General features: G+C 43.1%; 1 protein-coding gene across 1 annotated transcript in view; it reads right to left on the reverse strand.

Annotated features, from left to right (window-relative positions):
- LOC308617040 (chondroitin sulfate proteoglycan 4-like) overlaps window positions 1–12,867 on the reverse strand; it is a gene marked incomplete at its 5' end in the record, with an annotated part of 65,252 nt that overhangs the window by 40,255 nt on the left and 12,130 nt on the right. Inside the window, 8 exon segments of the mRNA XM_081233700.1 lie at window positions 1,581–1,757; window positions 6,502–6,972; window positions 8,371–9,008; window positions 9,240–9,451; window positions 9,453–10,291; window positions 10,295–11,512; window positions 11,514–12,164; window positions 12,501–12,661. Of these exon segments, the coding sequence (XP_081089826.1) occupies window positions 1,581–1,757; window positions 6,502–6,972; window positions 8,371–9,008; window positions 9,240–9,451; window positions 9,453–10,291; window positions 10,295–11,512; window positions 11,514–12,164; window positions 12,501–12,661 (4,367 nt within the window).

The following is a 12,867-nucleotide window of genomic DNA, read 5'->3' on the forward strand; positions in this document are numbered from 1 at the left end:
AAGTACCACTAATTTTCCCCTTAAAATGTAGAGGCTGCATAACAAACCAAGCTGTAACATAACAAAAAGCACTAAAAAGCCTATTCCGAGATCCAATTATTTTGAGCAAATAACAGATTTTAAAAACTCCAGTGATTGGGACTTCCCTGGTGGTGCAGTGGTTAAGAATCCGCCTGCCAATGCAGGGGACACAGGTTCGATCCCTGGTCCAGGAAGATCCCACATGCTGCAGAGCAACTAAGCCTGTGAGCCACAACTACTGAGCCCTCAAGCCACGACTACTGAGCTCTCGTGCCACAACTGCTGAAGCCCGCGCACCCTAAAGCCCGTGCTCCGCAACAAGAGAAGCCACTGGAATGAGAAGCCCGTGCACTGCAACGAAGAGTAGCCCCTGCTCGGCGCAACTAGAGAAAGCCTGCATGCAGCAATGAAGACCCAATGCAGCCAAAAAAAATTTTTTTTAATTAAAAAAAAAAACTCCAGTGATTAGCCCCTGGTGGGCTCCTGTGTATGCCTGCACAATCATTTAGTTGGTGCTGGGGTGTTTTATAATTAAGGTCAAAGGCTTACAGTTCCTTATTTCTTTGTTGTTCTCCTTGCTTTCTTCCTGTCCCTCCCTGTCACCCACCTGGCCACAACTCTCACCAAAGACCCTTTTTCTCTTTGTGTCGACCACCAGCCAGACATCACGGGTGTGCTGCACCATCTTGTAGCTTGGTGGTCTAGATCCTTTGCCACTTAGAAAACAGCATTTAAGATTACTGGGTTAGTCCAAGATATTCTTCAGCATGTGAATGAATAAATAAATTGTGATATATGGCCAGATGGTGGAATATTATTCAGCACTAAAAATTGGGATGTTAAGCGATGAAAAGACATGGAGGAAACTTAAATGTGTATTACTAGATGAAAGAAGTCAATCTGAAATGTATGGGATCTGTATGATTCCAATCAAATAACATTCTGGAAAAGGCAAAACTATAGATACAGCAAAAAGGTCAGCGGTTGCCAGGGGGTGGTGGGTAGGGGATGAACAGGCAGAGCACAGAAGATGATTAGGGCAGTGACAACACTCTGTATGACACTATAGTGATGGCTACATGTCCTTAAATATGTGTCCAAACCCACAGAATGTACACCACCAAGAATGAACCTTAACATAAACTATGGGCTTTGAGTAATAATAATGTGTCAATATAGGTTTATAAATAATAACAAATGTACCACTCTGGTAGGGGATGTTGATAATGGTGTAGGGTATGGATGTGGGGGGGGCAGGGAGTATATAGGAAATCTCTGTATCTTCTGCTCAACATTGCTGTGAACCTAAAACTACTCAAAAACTAAAGTTTATTAAATAGTTACCCCCCCCAAAAAAAGATTACTGGGTTAGAATAGCACAAGCCGTAACCAACAGAATGTCTCGGTAATAACTAGCATTTATTTAAAACCAGGAGGAATATGTCAACTATACATACGTAGTCATATATCTTATTATTTAACAGTAAAAATAATACAAAAGAAAATCAAATTGGTAGTTCTATGTTATTATGATAAATCCAAAAGCATGGAGCACTTACCTGGAGGATTTTATTGGCTGTTATTACTGGAGCCTCATCATTTACTGATTCAACAGTCACAGAAAGAGTTTGAGGCAAGCGCTGTTTTCCAAGCTCTGAGCTATTTGCAAAGATAGTGAAATTGTCAAGAAGGTCCTCACTATCATCATGAACACAGGAAATCAATTCATTTTCTACCTGTAACCAACAACAAAATATCACCAAACTACTGAAATATAATTTAAAAATATGAAAAAGTGCTTTAAAAGAAATCCTGATTTTTTTATATCTAAAACACAGAAGCATGTGTTCATCCCATGAAGTATGATTCTGACAATCAGAGTGCAAATTATGATGGATGGTATAATTTTTATGAAGCAGTGCTGCATCCCAGAAATAAGTTTCATGAGGAGCAGAGTGATCAAGCAATGTGGGGTAGTAAAGAGAATGCTGGACTGGTTATCAGAAGACCTGAGTTCAAAGGCTATTTCTAACCCTAAAATGTGTTGTAAGTGACATACTCCACCCTTTCTTCTAATGGAGCAATACCCATTAAAATTCAGACTCTACTTGTTTATTTAGAGTGACTAATTTTTGAAGTTGTGGATTGTTTTATTGGACAATTCAGAATGTCGGACTTACGCTCTGAAGTTTTCACCCACTGATTGGATTTCTGCTTTTTGGAGACACATGGACCAGGGCAACTATTAAGTTTCCCCAAACTTCTCTTTTCTGAGCTAAGCAGGCATCACTCCCTTAACTGCTCTTTGTATGAAAGGTTACACCTGCTACCTCCTAATCCTGCCCCTCCTCCTTCAAAATACAATCATTTCTGGTGTATCTCTTAACAGATGCTACCCATAGCTAGCTATCATACATCTCCTGAGGACAGAGTATAATGAAATATATTGGAACTGAATTATTCTATCAAGCCAGATTTCTCTCACTGTAATAACCAAAATGCAAATGTTAATTTTTTATCCCTGATAGATTTCATCTTTCTAATTTCCATTCTGAAATTCCTCTTGGATTTTTTTTTTTTTTTTTTTTTTTTTGCAGTACGCGGGCCTTTCACTGTTATGGCCTCTCCCATTGCGGAGTACAGGCTCCGGATGCGCAGGCTCAGGGGCCATGGCTCACGGGCCCAGCCGCTCCACGGCATGTGGGATCTTCCCGGACCAGGGCACGAACCTGTGTCCCCTGCCTCGGCAGGCGGACTCTCAACCACTGCACCACCAGGGAAGCCCCCTCCTCTTGGATTTGTGATAGGCACTGATTTGATCAGAACGCCTTCCATGTCTTTAAGGCTCCGATGGAAATACGGAAGAGCTCAGGATTGAAATCAGAGACCAGGAGAATTTTAAAGCTAGAAGGAACTTGACTTCAGTGAATATGTGACCCAAAAATACAACAGAAGAGAACTTCTAAAGCCCGACAGGAGTAGTTGAACTTCTCAGAAAGTCTCTGGGGTTGTGTTTGTTTTGATAAAATAGAGCCAACATTTTTAACAGTTCAACTTTGCCCATTCCTATGGCGCACTTCCTTTGAGCAAAGACTTTTGATCTCTCAGAGGTGTTTCTGACAAGAGTTGAAAAGTTCATGAACAGTCTCAGGGGAAAGTTGTGGTCACTTGAACACAGGTGCCTGAGAATGTCTTTGGAGTTCTGTGGGAAGAGGAATTCCAGACCGTAGACCTGACCACATGTTCCTGGAACATTCTGCTTTAAGCTATTTGAAAACAATTGTGGAAGGTGGCACTCATCAGAGGGCAGGAGAAATTCTAACCTAATATGCTTTAGGAAGATAGCATTTAAATAGAAGTCACCTTTTCCATATCTTTCCTGGAGAAACACATCATTTCCTCAATGAAGTGGTACTCCCCCACGTTATTATTTAAAATATCAGTTAGTAGGTATTAATCTAAAGGCAAAGAGAAGGTTTGGTGGGAATTTGTCTATTCCTAGTTCTAACACTAGAAAAACATCTGCTGACTTGAAATTAAAGTAGATAACAAACTTGTAGAAAATCTTAGAAGATTAAAAAGTGTTTGGCTTCCCTGGTAGCGCAGTGGTTGAGAGTCCGCCTGCCGATGCAGGGGACACGGGTTCGTGCCCCGGTCCGGGAAGATCCCACATGCCGCAGAGCAGCTGGGCCTGTGAGCCATGGCCGCTGAGCCTGCACGTCCAGAGCCTGTACTCCGCAACGGGAGAGGCCACAGCAGTGAGAGGCCCACGTACCGCAAAAAAAAAAAAAAAAAAGGTGTTTGGCCCCCTGTCATAAGTCATGTTCAGGGTATATTAGGTCCCCTCTCTGTTCACATCCTCCCGCTCCCATTACTCAGGGTCAAAGGTGAAGGCGAAAGCCCTCCCACGCTGGACCTCCCTAGCCTCACCTCCTGCCCACCCCGTGTGTAGCTCTAGTCACACTGTTCCCCTCACAGCGCTGTCTGTTTGCTCGTCCCTCTGCCTGAATGCTCTTCCTCTATACCCACTGAGCTCACTATCCATCACCTCCTCCAGGTCTCTGCTCAATGCTGCCTTCTCAGCGGGGTCCCCCCGACCACCTTATTTGAAACTGAACATTAACACACACACACATACACACACACACACACACACACACACACACCACTCAAGTCCCCAGCATCTTCTCTCTCCCTTTCCTGGTTTATTTTTCTCCATAGCACTAACCTTCGTTCAACTATTTTATTATATAAATTCACTTATTTATTTTATTTATTCTCTCTCTCTGCCTCCTTGTTTCCCCCACTAGGAGAAAGGATCCATAAGGGCAGGGATTATTGCTGGGTTAGTTCACTGCTTTATCCCCAGTACTTAGAACTAGGATACCTGACCCATCATGGACACTCAAAAACTACTGCTGAATGAGTGCAGGGCAAAAACGGCCAAGGGCTCTCCTTCTCTGAGTCACTCAAGGTTACAGCCACGAGTTGTTAGGTGTCACCGTAAGTGAAAATGATCATGTCTCCAAACCTAGAGACCTCAGAAGTCCTAAAGGAAGAGAAAGTGTAAAGGGCTCATCTGAAGAGCAGGAACACACAACCTTGACTGTGAACAAGGCTACATGATAACATGGATACTACAGGGAACACACACGCTTGACACAGATTTCAACCAACCATGCTTAAATATGCACTTCTTACAAAGCGCAGACAACAATGAATGGGCTAAGACAGACCAAAATTGAGTGCTCAGTCTCTCACCCAGAGCACACGAGGTGAACAGAATTAAATTCAGCTCACATGAGAGCAAGTGGTTCTCTCGGACAGTCTGTCCAGCCTTTGAGAGGGAAGCTATGATTAAGAGATGGCTGCACGTAATCACTAAAGAATCACCTTCCCTGGGCCCCCAGTTGAGAAGCACCGAGTTCTAAGGTCTTTTCCACCCTCAGCAATCTCTGCTTCTCCCCATGGCTCCCTAATGCCAGCTGGTTAAGTCTAACCCTGTTAACGTGTAACTCAAGGCTCTGCGCAGTCTGGCCTCAAGCACCCTCTGGCACTCCTCTGCCCGTCCTAGAGCCTTGTGGACCATTCCGCAGCCCCCAGGAACCATGCCCCTCAGTGCCTCCATGCCCTTGGCCATGCAGTCTGCTTTGCTTGCATTGCTTTGCTTTCCTTCTCCACCTGCATTATGTCCTTGCTCTTTCTCTCCCTCCTCAAAGTCTAGCTTAAACTTTATTCCCTCTGGGAAGGCCTCAGTTACAGTCAAATGTGACCATTCTGCACTCCTGCAGTACCACTGTGAAAGTGCTACGTGAAAGATAAGAAGAGTGTGCCTTATATTAAAGTTCATGTGCCTGATTCCCCCACAGCATGTCTCGAGGGCAAGGAATATGTCTACTTATCATGGTAACCTCACACAGTAACTTGAACAAAGTAGGTTTTTAGTAAATGGATTCAAGTCACTTGATGAGGTGAAATCCTCAGAAGCAAAATGAAGCAGCACACATGGCTTCTTAGCTAACTGGACAAGGACACCCAAAGATGCTAGGTAGCTGTTCATGGTTTCCAACCTGAAGAGTGTGTATTCCTAGGAACTTATAAAGGAAATAATGGGGATCTGCAAGTTACTTTGCAATATTTAAAAAGAAAGGATGGAAATCATTCTTTTGTTCATGATAAGAAAGCAAAGTACCACAATAATACCATTCTAACCCAAAGCAAAGAAACCTGATAGCAGCCCAGAGTTAAGTCTGGTTATTTTATGCTTATTGGACATCAGATTGTCAGTTGTGTCCAGCTGCTTGATTGCAGGGACTGTGCCATTTCAGCCATTGACAGCACTATGCTTAGCATAGGGCACAGCACAGAGTAAGCACTGATTGTTAAGGGAATGAATGAATGAAAACATCCACTAATGATTAAAGCATGACTGTATTAGATCCCTGGGTGTTATACTTTGAGAGGGGATGGTGTGGAGCTCCTCTAGGACTGGGCAGCCAGGATAGTGCAGGGGCTAGAAACCTACAGCATATAAGCAAAAGCTAAAGAAACTAGAGTTCTTTAACCTAAAGAAGATAAAATTCAAGGGACTTTGATAATTTTTCCTTTCAATATTTAAAGAGCTTTTATGAAAGGAGTTATAATTTGTTCTGTGAGCTACCAGAGCCAGGACCTAGGAGCAGAAGTTTCTAAGTGGCAGCTCAGCATAAAGAAATTTCTAACAACTGGAGTGTCTTTAAACTGGAAGGGCCCATCTCAGGAAGCAGTGAGTTCTCCATCACTGAGGATATTTAAGCAATGACTAGATGACCTCTCTATGGGGTTACTGTGGAAGGGCTTCTCCATCTGTTGGGAGGTTGGACCAGATACCTCCTAAGGTCCCATCACTCCTGAAAGTCCATGAATCTAAAGGAAAAATAGCCAAGTTTTTTCTCTTATCTAACATACCCAAAACCAAACATATCAGCTGAGAGTTATTACCTGTTTTCTGGTAAATTTCATTAGCTTTACTCTTGGAAAATGAGCATTTTCAACACAACCGTGTTTTGGTGGTTTGAGTAGAACAAATTCACAGTCAAGTCCCTCAAAATGTTTGCTTGGAATTTTGAAGTAGTCTTCTGGAAGTGCTTTGGAACCACCTTCCTGGACTGTGAAATTTTGTACCTCCAGAGGAATCCACTTAGGGACAACATCCACCAAGATTTCAAGTCTACTCACAGCTTGGAAGCCATTCATCACATCCAGTAAAAAACAGTCCTGTTGTTGGTCAGGACTTGTCTGTACATAATGGATGTAACCATCATCAATGTCCTGTTGTGTAAAAATCAAAGGTGACTTTTCATCTGTACCCAAGCTGCCCTCCTCTGATAAAGATCTTCGGAGGTATCCATGCACTGGCGGAGTTCTAACAGTGAACATTGCCTCTGAAGGACTATCATCTTCATGCCCAGCCTGAGTGCACATTCACAACACACAGACACAAAAAGAAAAACATTAACACATGAAAGAGTCAAGACCCTTGATGAACCAAATTGTTTTCTATTAATGTCCACAAATAGCTTAGGTTACAATCCAGGCAGATACACAGCTTAAGCCCGGGTCTGTTCTGGGGACCATGCTAATATTTTGAATTTCAGCCCTGGTCACAAAGGAAAAGCAACGTTTGAACAGCTACTAATGTACTAACAAGGCATCATCCACAGTGGCAAGAAACCTAGGACTCAGAAAGTTGTGCTGAAAGAAATAAAATGGTATAAGGAGAAGGAATAAAAGATGGTAGAAGAAATAGCAGCTTACTCACTGAAACTGCAAGACTTTAGAGGAAAGCTTATTTTTAAACTAGTTCAGCATTTTTCGATATACATTTAATTTACGGATTCAGCAAAATCCATCTCAAAACTGTCATTGTTACTGATTTATAGTCACTGAACTCTATACGCCCCCTTGTGGTGAAACTTTAACTCTCTAAGATCCTGAAAAAGAATTGAGGGAAGCTGGTAGGCCCCGTATTCCCTTAGTCAAAACCCATTATTTAGTAAACTGCTTCTGATTTGAATTCATTTCTACTTGATGTTATTGGCTGTATTTAGCAAGCAGGCAAACTCGTTTGCAGTCCTGAGGGTAGATTCAGAATAGCCTGCATTTGTGGCCAATTGTCATAAATCAGTTTACATACCCTGCACAGATTACTCACTCTCTCCTGACTCTCAGCAGCAGGGTTGTGCTACTGGAAGCTTCCAAGTTGGAGCCTCAGGAAACCAGTCAGCTTCTGGTATGAGGTCTCACCCCTCGCCTTCCACTGGTCTAGGCCAATTGGATCCATCAATTTCAAGAAATTACACAAGGCCACATTCAGAGCTAAGGAAATAAACTGTGTAATATAGTATCCTCTTCTATTTTAGGGATCCTTTTTATGTCTGTTAAATTACCCTACTCGTTTACACCCTGCTTCACCACATTACAAATATAACTCAGACCAAATGAAATATTGGCAGTGTTGCCATGACAAATGAAAAAAGTAATGACCTCTTCATTTACTATAATATACACATTTCGTCCTCCTTCTGAGGTCATCCTACACCAAACATATTTATATTCCATTATTTATATTATTTATATAATATATTTATATATTTATAGGATTGTTTATATTCCATTTCTCCCTATAGCACAATTAGCAGTATCAAAATCATGAAACCTTCTAGCTTTTCTTCTCAATGGCATCTACATTTTTAAAAAGTCATTCCAAATACCAGGAGAGAAATCAACACAAAAATGCCTTTCAGAAGCAAACAGATCATTTGCCCCTGCGGTTCTAGGAGAGTGAGGATGCTTGGGACCACTACCTACCTGGAGCCTTCCTCTACTCAGTTTTACTGGTTTTCCTTCTTCAACCACAAGGGTCTTGCTGTGCAGAATTTGGGTGTGATGTTGGTGGCTTTCCGAGTCCACTGGCATGTACACGCCCACTTCTAAATATGTATCTTTAACTTTCACCGTCAGGTTGAACACATCGAAGCTGCCACTGCCGTCATGTCTATCAATCACACGTCCTTGCTTCAAGTCATGCAGGGAAAATGAGCCGGGCCCTGAGCTGTTGACCAGCACTCTGCCATGCTTTGGGGGACACGGGATGTGGAATTTGATCTCGTGGTCTGTTCTGACATCTTGGTTTGTGGTGACACTGAGGTTGGTTGTCGTGAGGCTGCTGTCCTTTCCTCTCTGTACCAGCAGTCCTGTGTTGTTGGCTGTGCGGACATAGGGATCTGACACGCTGACCTCGAGGAGGGATGAGGTGTAGTGGACACCAACTGTCACAAACAGCACAAAGCAGGCCGAGTCTGCACCCTGATGCCTGAAGAGCACACGCCTTTCCCGCAGGTCTTCTTGCCTGAACTGGTAGAGTTTCTGAGATGGGTCACTGGCTTGCACCAAGTCCCCATCCGGGATGCTCCGCCAGGTGTAGAGCAACTGCCCATCATCAAAATCTGCATCGGGGGCTTCCCTGGTGGCACAGTGGTTGAGAGTCCGCCTGCCGACGCAGGGGACACGGGTTCGTGCCCTGGTCCGGGAGGATCCCACATTCCGCGGAGCGGCTGGGCCCGTGAGCCATGGGCACTGAGCCTGTGCGTCCAGAGCCTGTGCTCCGCAGCGGGAGAGGCCACAACAGTGAGAGGCCCGCGTACCGCTAAAAAAAAAAAAAAAAAAAAAAAAAAAATCTGCATGGGGGTCATGGTAACAGAGGTTAGCTAGGGTCAACAAGCGCTGGCCGTTCCGCACGACGTGAAAGACCTTATTCTCCACACACACTGGTTTCTCATCGTTCTTTAACTCCACAGAAATGGTGACTTTAATTTCTGTAGACAGATGCTCTGTATCAAAATCCCTGACCACTCCCTCTTGGCCTGGTCCTGCGGTGGAGGCCATGAGGAAATTCGTCACACTGGGTCTCAGAGTCATCGTGCACATACATGAGCCGCTCACCCAAGATGTCTTGATCAGTGAACGTGGTGATAGTGTCATGACTTCCCAGAGAACCTGAAGATCGAGTCAGTTTCAGCTTCCCATGTTGAGGACTCTTGGTGATTTTATACTGGAAAGTCTGACTGTCTGAGGTTTGAGCAAATAACTCCAATTTTGTGATTAATTTCTCTTCTCCTTCTTTTACAAATAATCCTCTGTTCGTTACAATAATGCGCCTCTTATCTGCTTTAAAATTTATTCTGAATGTATAATCTTTTGATTCGATGTGTTCTGCAACCATCAAGAACCTAAAAACGTCTTGTGAATGTTCCCTGGGCCTCCCCTGTGGTTCATAACTTATCTTAGAGTCTGTAACGTTTTGTTGGCTGAAGACTGAGTTTGTTTTTAGAAATTTTGTGCCAAGTAGCAATTTTCCTTTCTTAGGTGGGGTCAGTAACTTAAAATGAAGTTCCCTCTCAGCTACTTCCACACCCTCTGTCACAGCCTGCAAATGATCAGAATTTAATACGTGCCTGTTTATTTTACTGATCTCAAGAGGAACATTTTTCACAAGGGTAAACTTCAGCCATTGTACCATAACCGGAAACATCAGCTCTTCACTGCTTTTTCCTTCTATGTTAACTTTAAAGTGATACGTAACATTTTCTAGCTGCAATTCTTTGAATGTACTACAGTACCGGACCTGACCCCAACCAACGGAACGCTGAGAGAAGGTATTAGTTTGTTTCCACTCGCCACTTGACCCCTGCCACTGAATCTGGCCATACCGAGGTGGATGAGTGATAACCTAGTGCGTGTCCACCTCAGGGCCTTCACCATTAACCTCCACCAACAAGTTGCTCTGTGTAATCAGAACCGTGCCACCCTGCCGTACGACCACACCGGTTCTACTGGCCACTGCAAAGTCCCAAGGAACAGCCATGACCCGTAACACCACTGTATTGCTAACCAGCTCTCCATCACTTGCTCTCAGAAGGATCCAGGAGTTGTCATGGCCCCTGTGCACATACAAAATGTTGCCATCTCTTAAATCCCCATATGTAAAACCATTAATGGCTCTCCCAGGATCATTGGTGTTTTCTAAAAACCCAGCATCTGAATTGAAGTTGCCAAGAACTGAGAAACTAAGACTCAAGGAATCCGTGTCTTGGTCTGACACATGTATGATATTTGGAGTCAGTCGTTTCTTAGAGTTCTCAAACATGAGAAGCAAGTATCCTTCGGGGAGCTTTAGATTTGGGGGATCATTTACTGGAATGACAATAATGTTAAACACATATGAAACGTGTCCTTGAAGATATAATGCCACTTCCTTCTTGCTGTTGGAAGAGACTGAAAATGTGAAATAATCCCTAGGTTCTTCTGAACCATCCTGGACATACCAAACTTTTCCTTGCCCCAAATCTAACAGAGTAAAAGCCTTCTCCATTTCTTGTTCGGGGGAAACATCTAATCGAAGGAACCCATGAATAGGCATCTCCTTTATTTTAAATAGTATCTGAGACAGATGGATACCCCAATCCTTCAACTCCACATCCACCTTCATATGCCTTTGTTCCAGTAGGGCTTGCCCACCTTCTTGGACCTTTAAGTTATTCAGAACCAAGAAATAGCTACTGGCTTCTTGAAGAATAGGCTTGCCTACCTCAGGGTTGGCCGTGGAAAGGGGAACTTCTGCCTGAAGCAGCTCTTCTGTGGTTGTTACGGAAGGGTTTTTGTTATTGCCACTCTTCATTTTACACCCAGCAGATACATCTTTGGAAATAAGGGCATCCTTTAATGCTTTCTTTTCTGAGTTGGCTTCCAAGCCTCTTAAGCACCCTTTGAAAGAGATTCCTTGAGCAGATTTCCTAGGCACAGAGGCAAGTTCTAACCTTTTAACTTCTTCTCCCTTGTGGCTATCAAGAACTCCCACGAAGAGAGGGCCTTCAGATACAAATGGTTTGCTTTGTAAAGACAGCAATGTCCTTACTCCCTGTTCATCCACCATCAGGTCCAGATACCTTTTCAGTGAATCTGAGTTGAATAATGTGCCACTGGTTGTCACTAACTAAGCAAAAAGAAGAGAGCGGAGTGTTACTCTTATTCCTTCCTACATGAGCCTTCAATAAACCTTTAACTATTTCCAAAGCAACAAAATCTCCTTCTCTACCTGACTGAAATAAAAGCAAGGCTTGTTGAGTTCCAGTCTGCAAAGCAAATTCAAATAGCCCATCCCCTTGCACCCTCCATTCTGGGAAGGGGACATAGGACCTGGAGCTAAAGAAATTGATGGCTCCATCCTCTGCTGCAAAAAATTCATCACTGCATCCTAGTGACACCTCATAAACTTTCTTAAAACCAGGGTAAGATCTAAGGGGTGTAAGGATCTGCCTCTGGTTAAACACTACATCCTCCATACATCCACGGAAATTGGGCATCTCTCCATCTAGGTACGGGACATCAAGTCCACCATGGCCTGCTATGCAGATTCCATACTGACAGTGCAAATTGTGCATCCCGCCAGTCATCTGGCCAGTCATCTCATAATGTTTGTCAATAACCAGAGAGATATTATTCTTAAAACAGTACAATTCCACTAAATGCCAAACCAAGTCATCCACATGAAGTCTTTTCTGAGAAAGGAGCACTTGTTCACCTGTCCCCAAATTAACTCTCACCTGAAAGAGAAAAAATCATAATTAATCAATCTCATCTCAGAGTGTTTTATTGAGAAAACAAGGCCATTCACAAAGAGAAAGAGAGAAACTTGGACATGGAAACTCTTCCCACATTTATGGACTACATATTGAGGTTAAAAAATTTCAGAGTTGGAACAGTTAAGACATGCTGATAAAATTGGAAAAGATCTCAACACTTACATATGGCACCTGATTTTATTCTAGTGAAATAACAGTAATCAAATGGATAGCTATCTTGTTCTCTTTTCTCTCACTGTTTTTCCCTCCAGTAACTAAAGGCTTATACATGTTTAAAGATTTTGTTTTTAATCTTACCCATAAGTTTCCCAATAGAAGTTCTATTATACAGTAGTCATTTTCCCCAGCTGCAAGAAAAAATAATCCTTGTGGTTTGCTGGTTTGAAACTCTAATTGAAGAGATAACTCAGAGGAAACTTCTATGATGTTGAGCCCATAGCTTTCACCATAAAAAGATGCTGGGGGGAAAAAAAGTTAGTAAATTTATTACACAATGTCTATTCCACTTATATTGTCATCTCCCTTCAGAAGAGATCCTGCCAAAGATAGCTGCCTTGCGCAAGCCCACACCTGCTTCCTGGGGTAGCCCACAGATCTGTTGTGGGGAAATAAATTCTCAGTGTTCTCCTGCTCCAACTCAGGATACCTCTGATGGGTCAGTCCC

Source organism: Mesoplodon bidens (genome assembly GCF_964165515.1).
Source record: "Mesoplodon bidens genome assembly, chromosome: 4".
NCBI lineage: Eukaryota > Metazoa > Chordata > Mammalia > Artiodactyla > Ziphiidae > Mesoplodon > Mesoplodon bidens.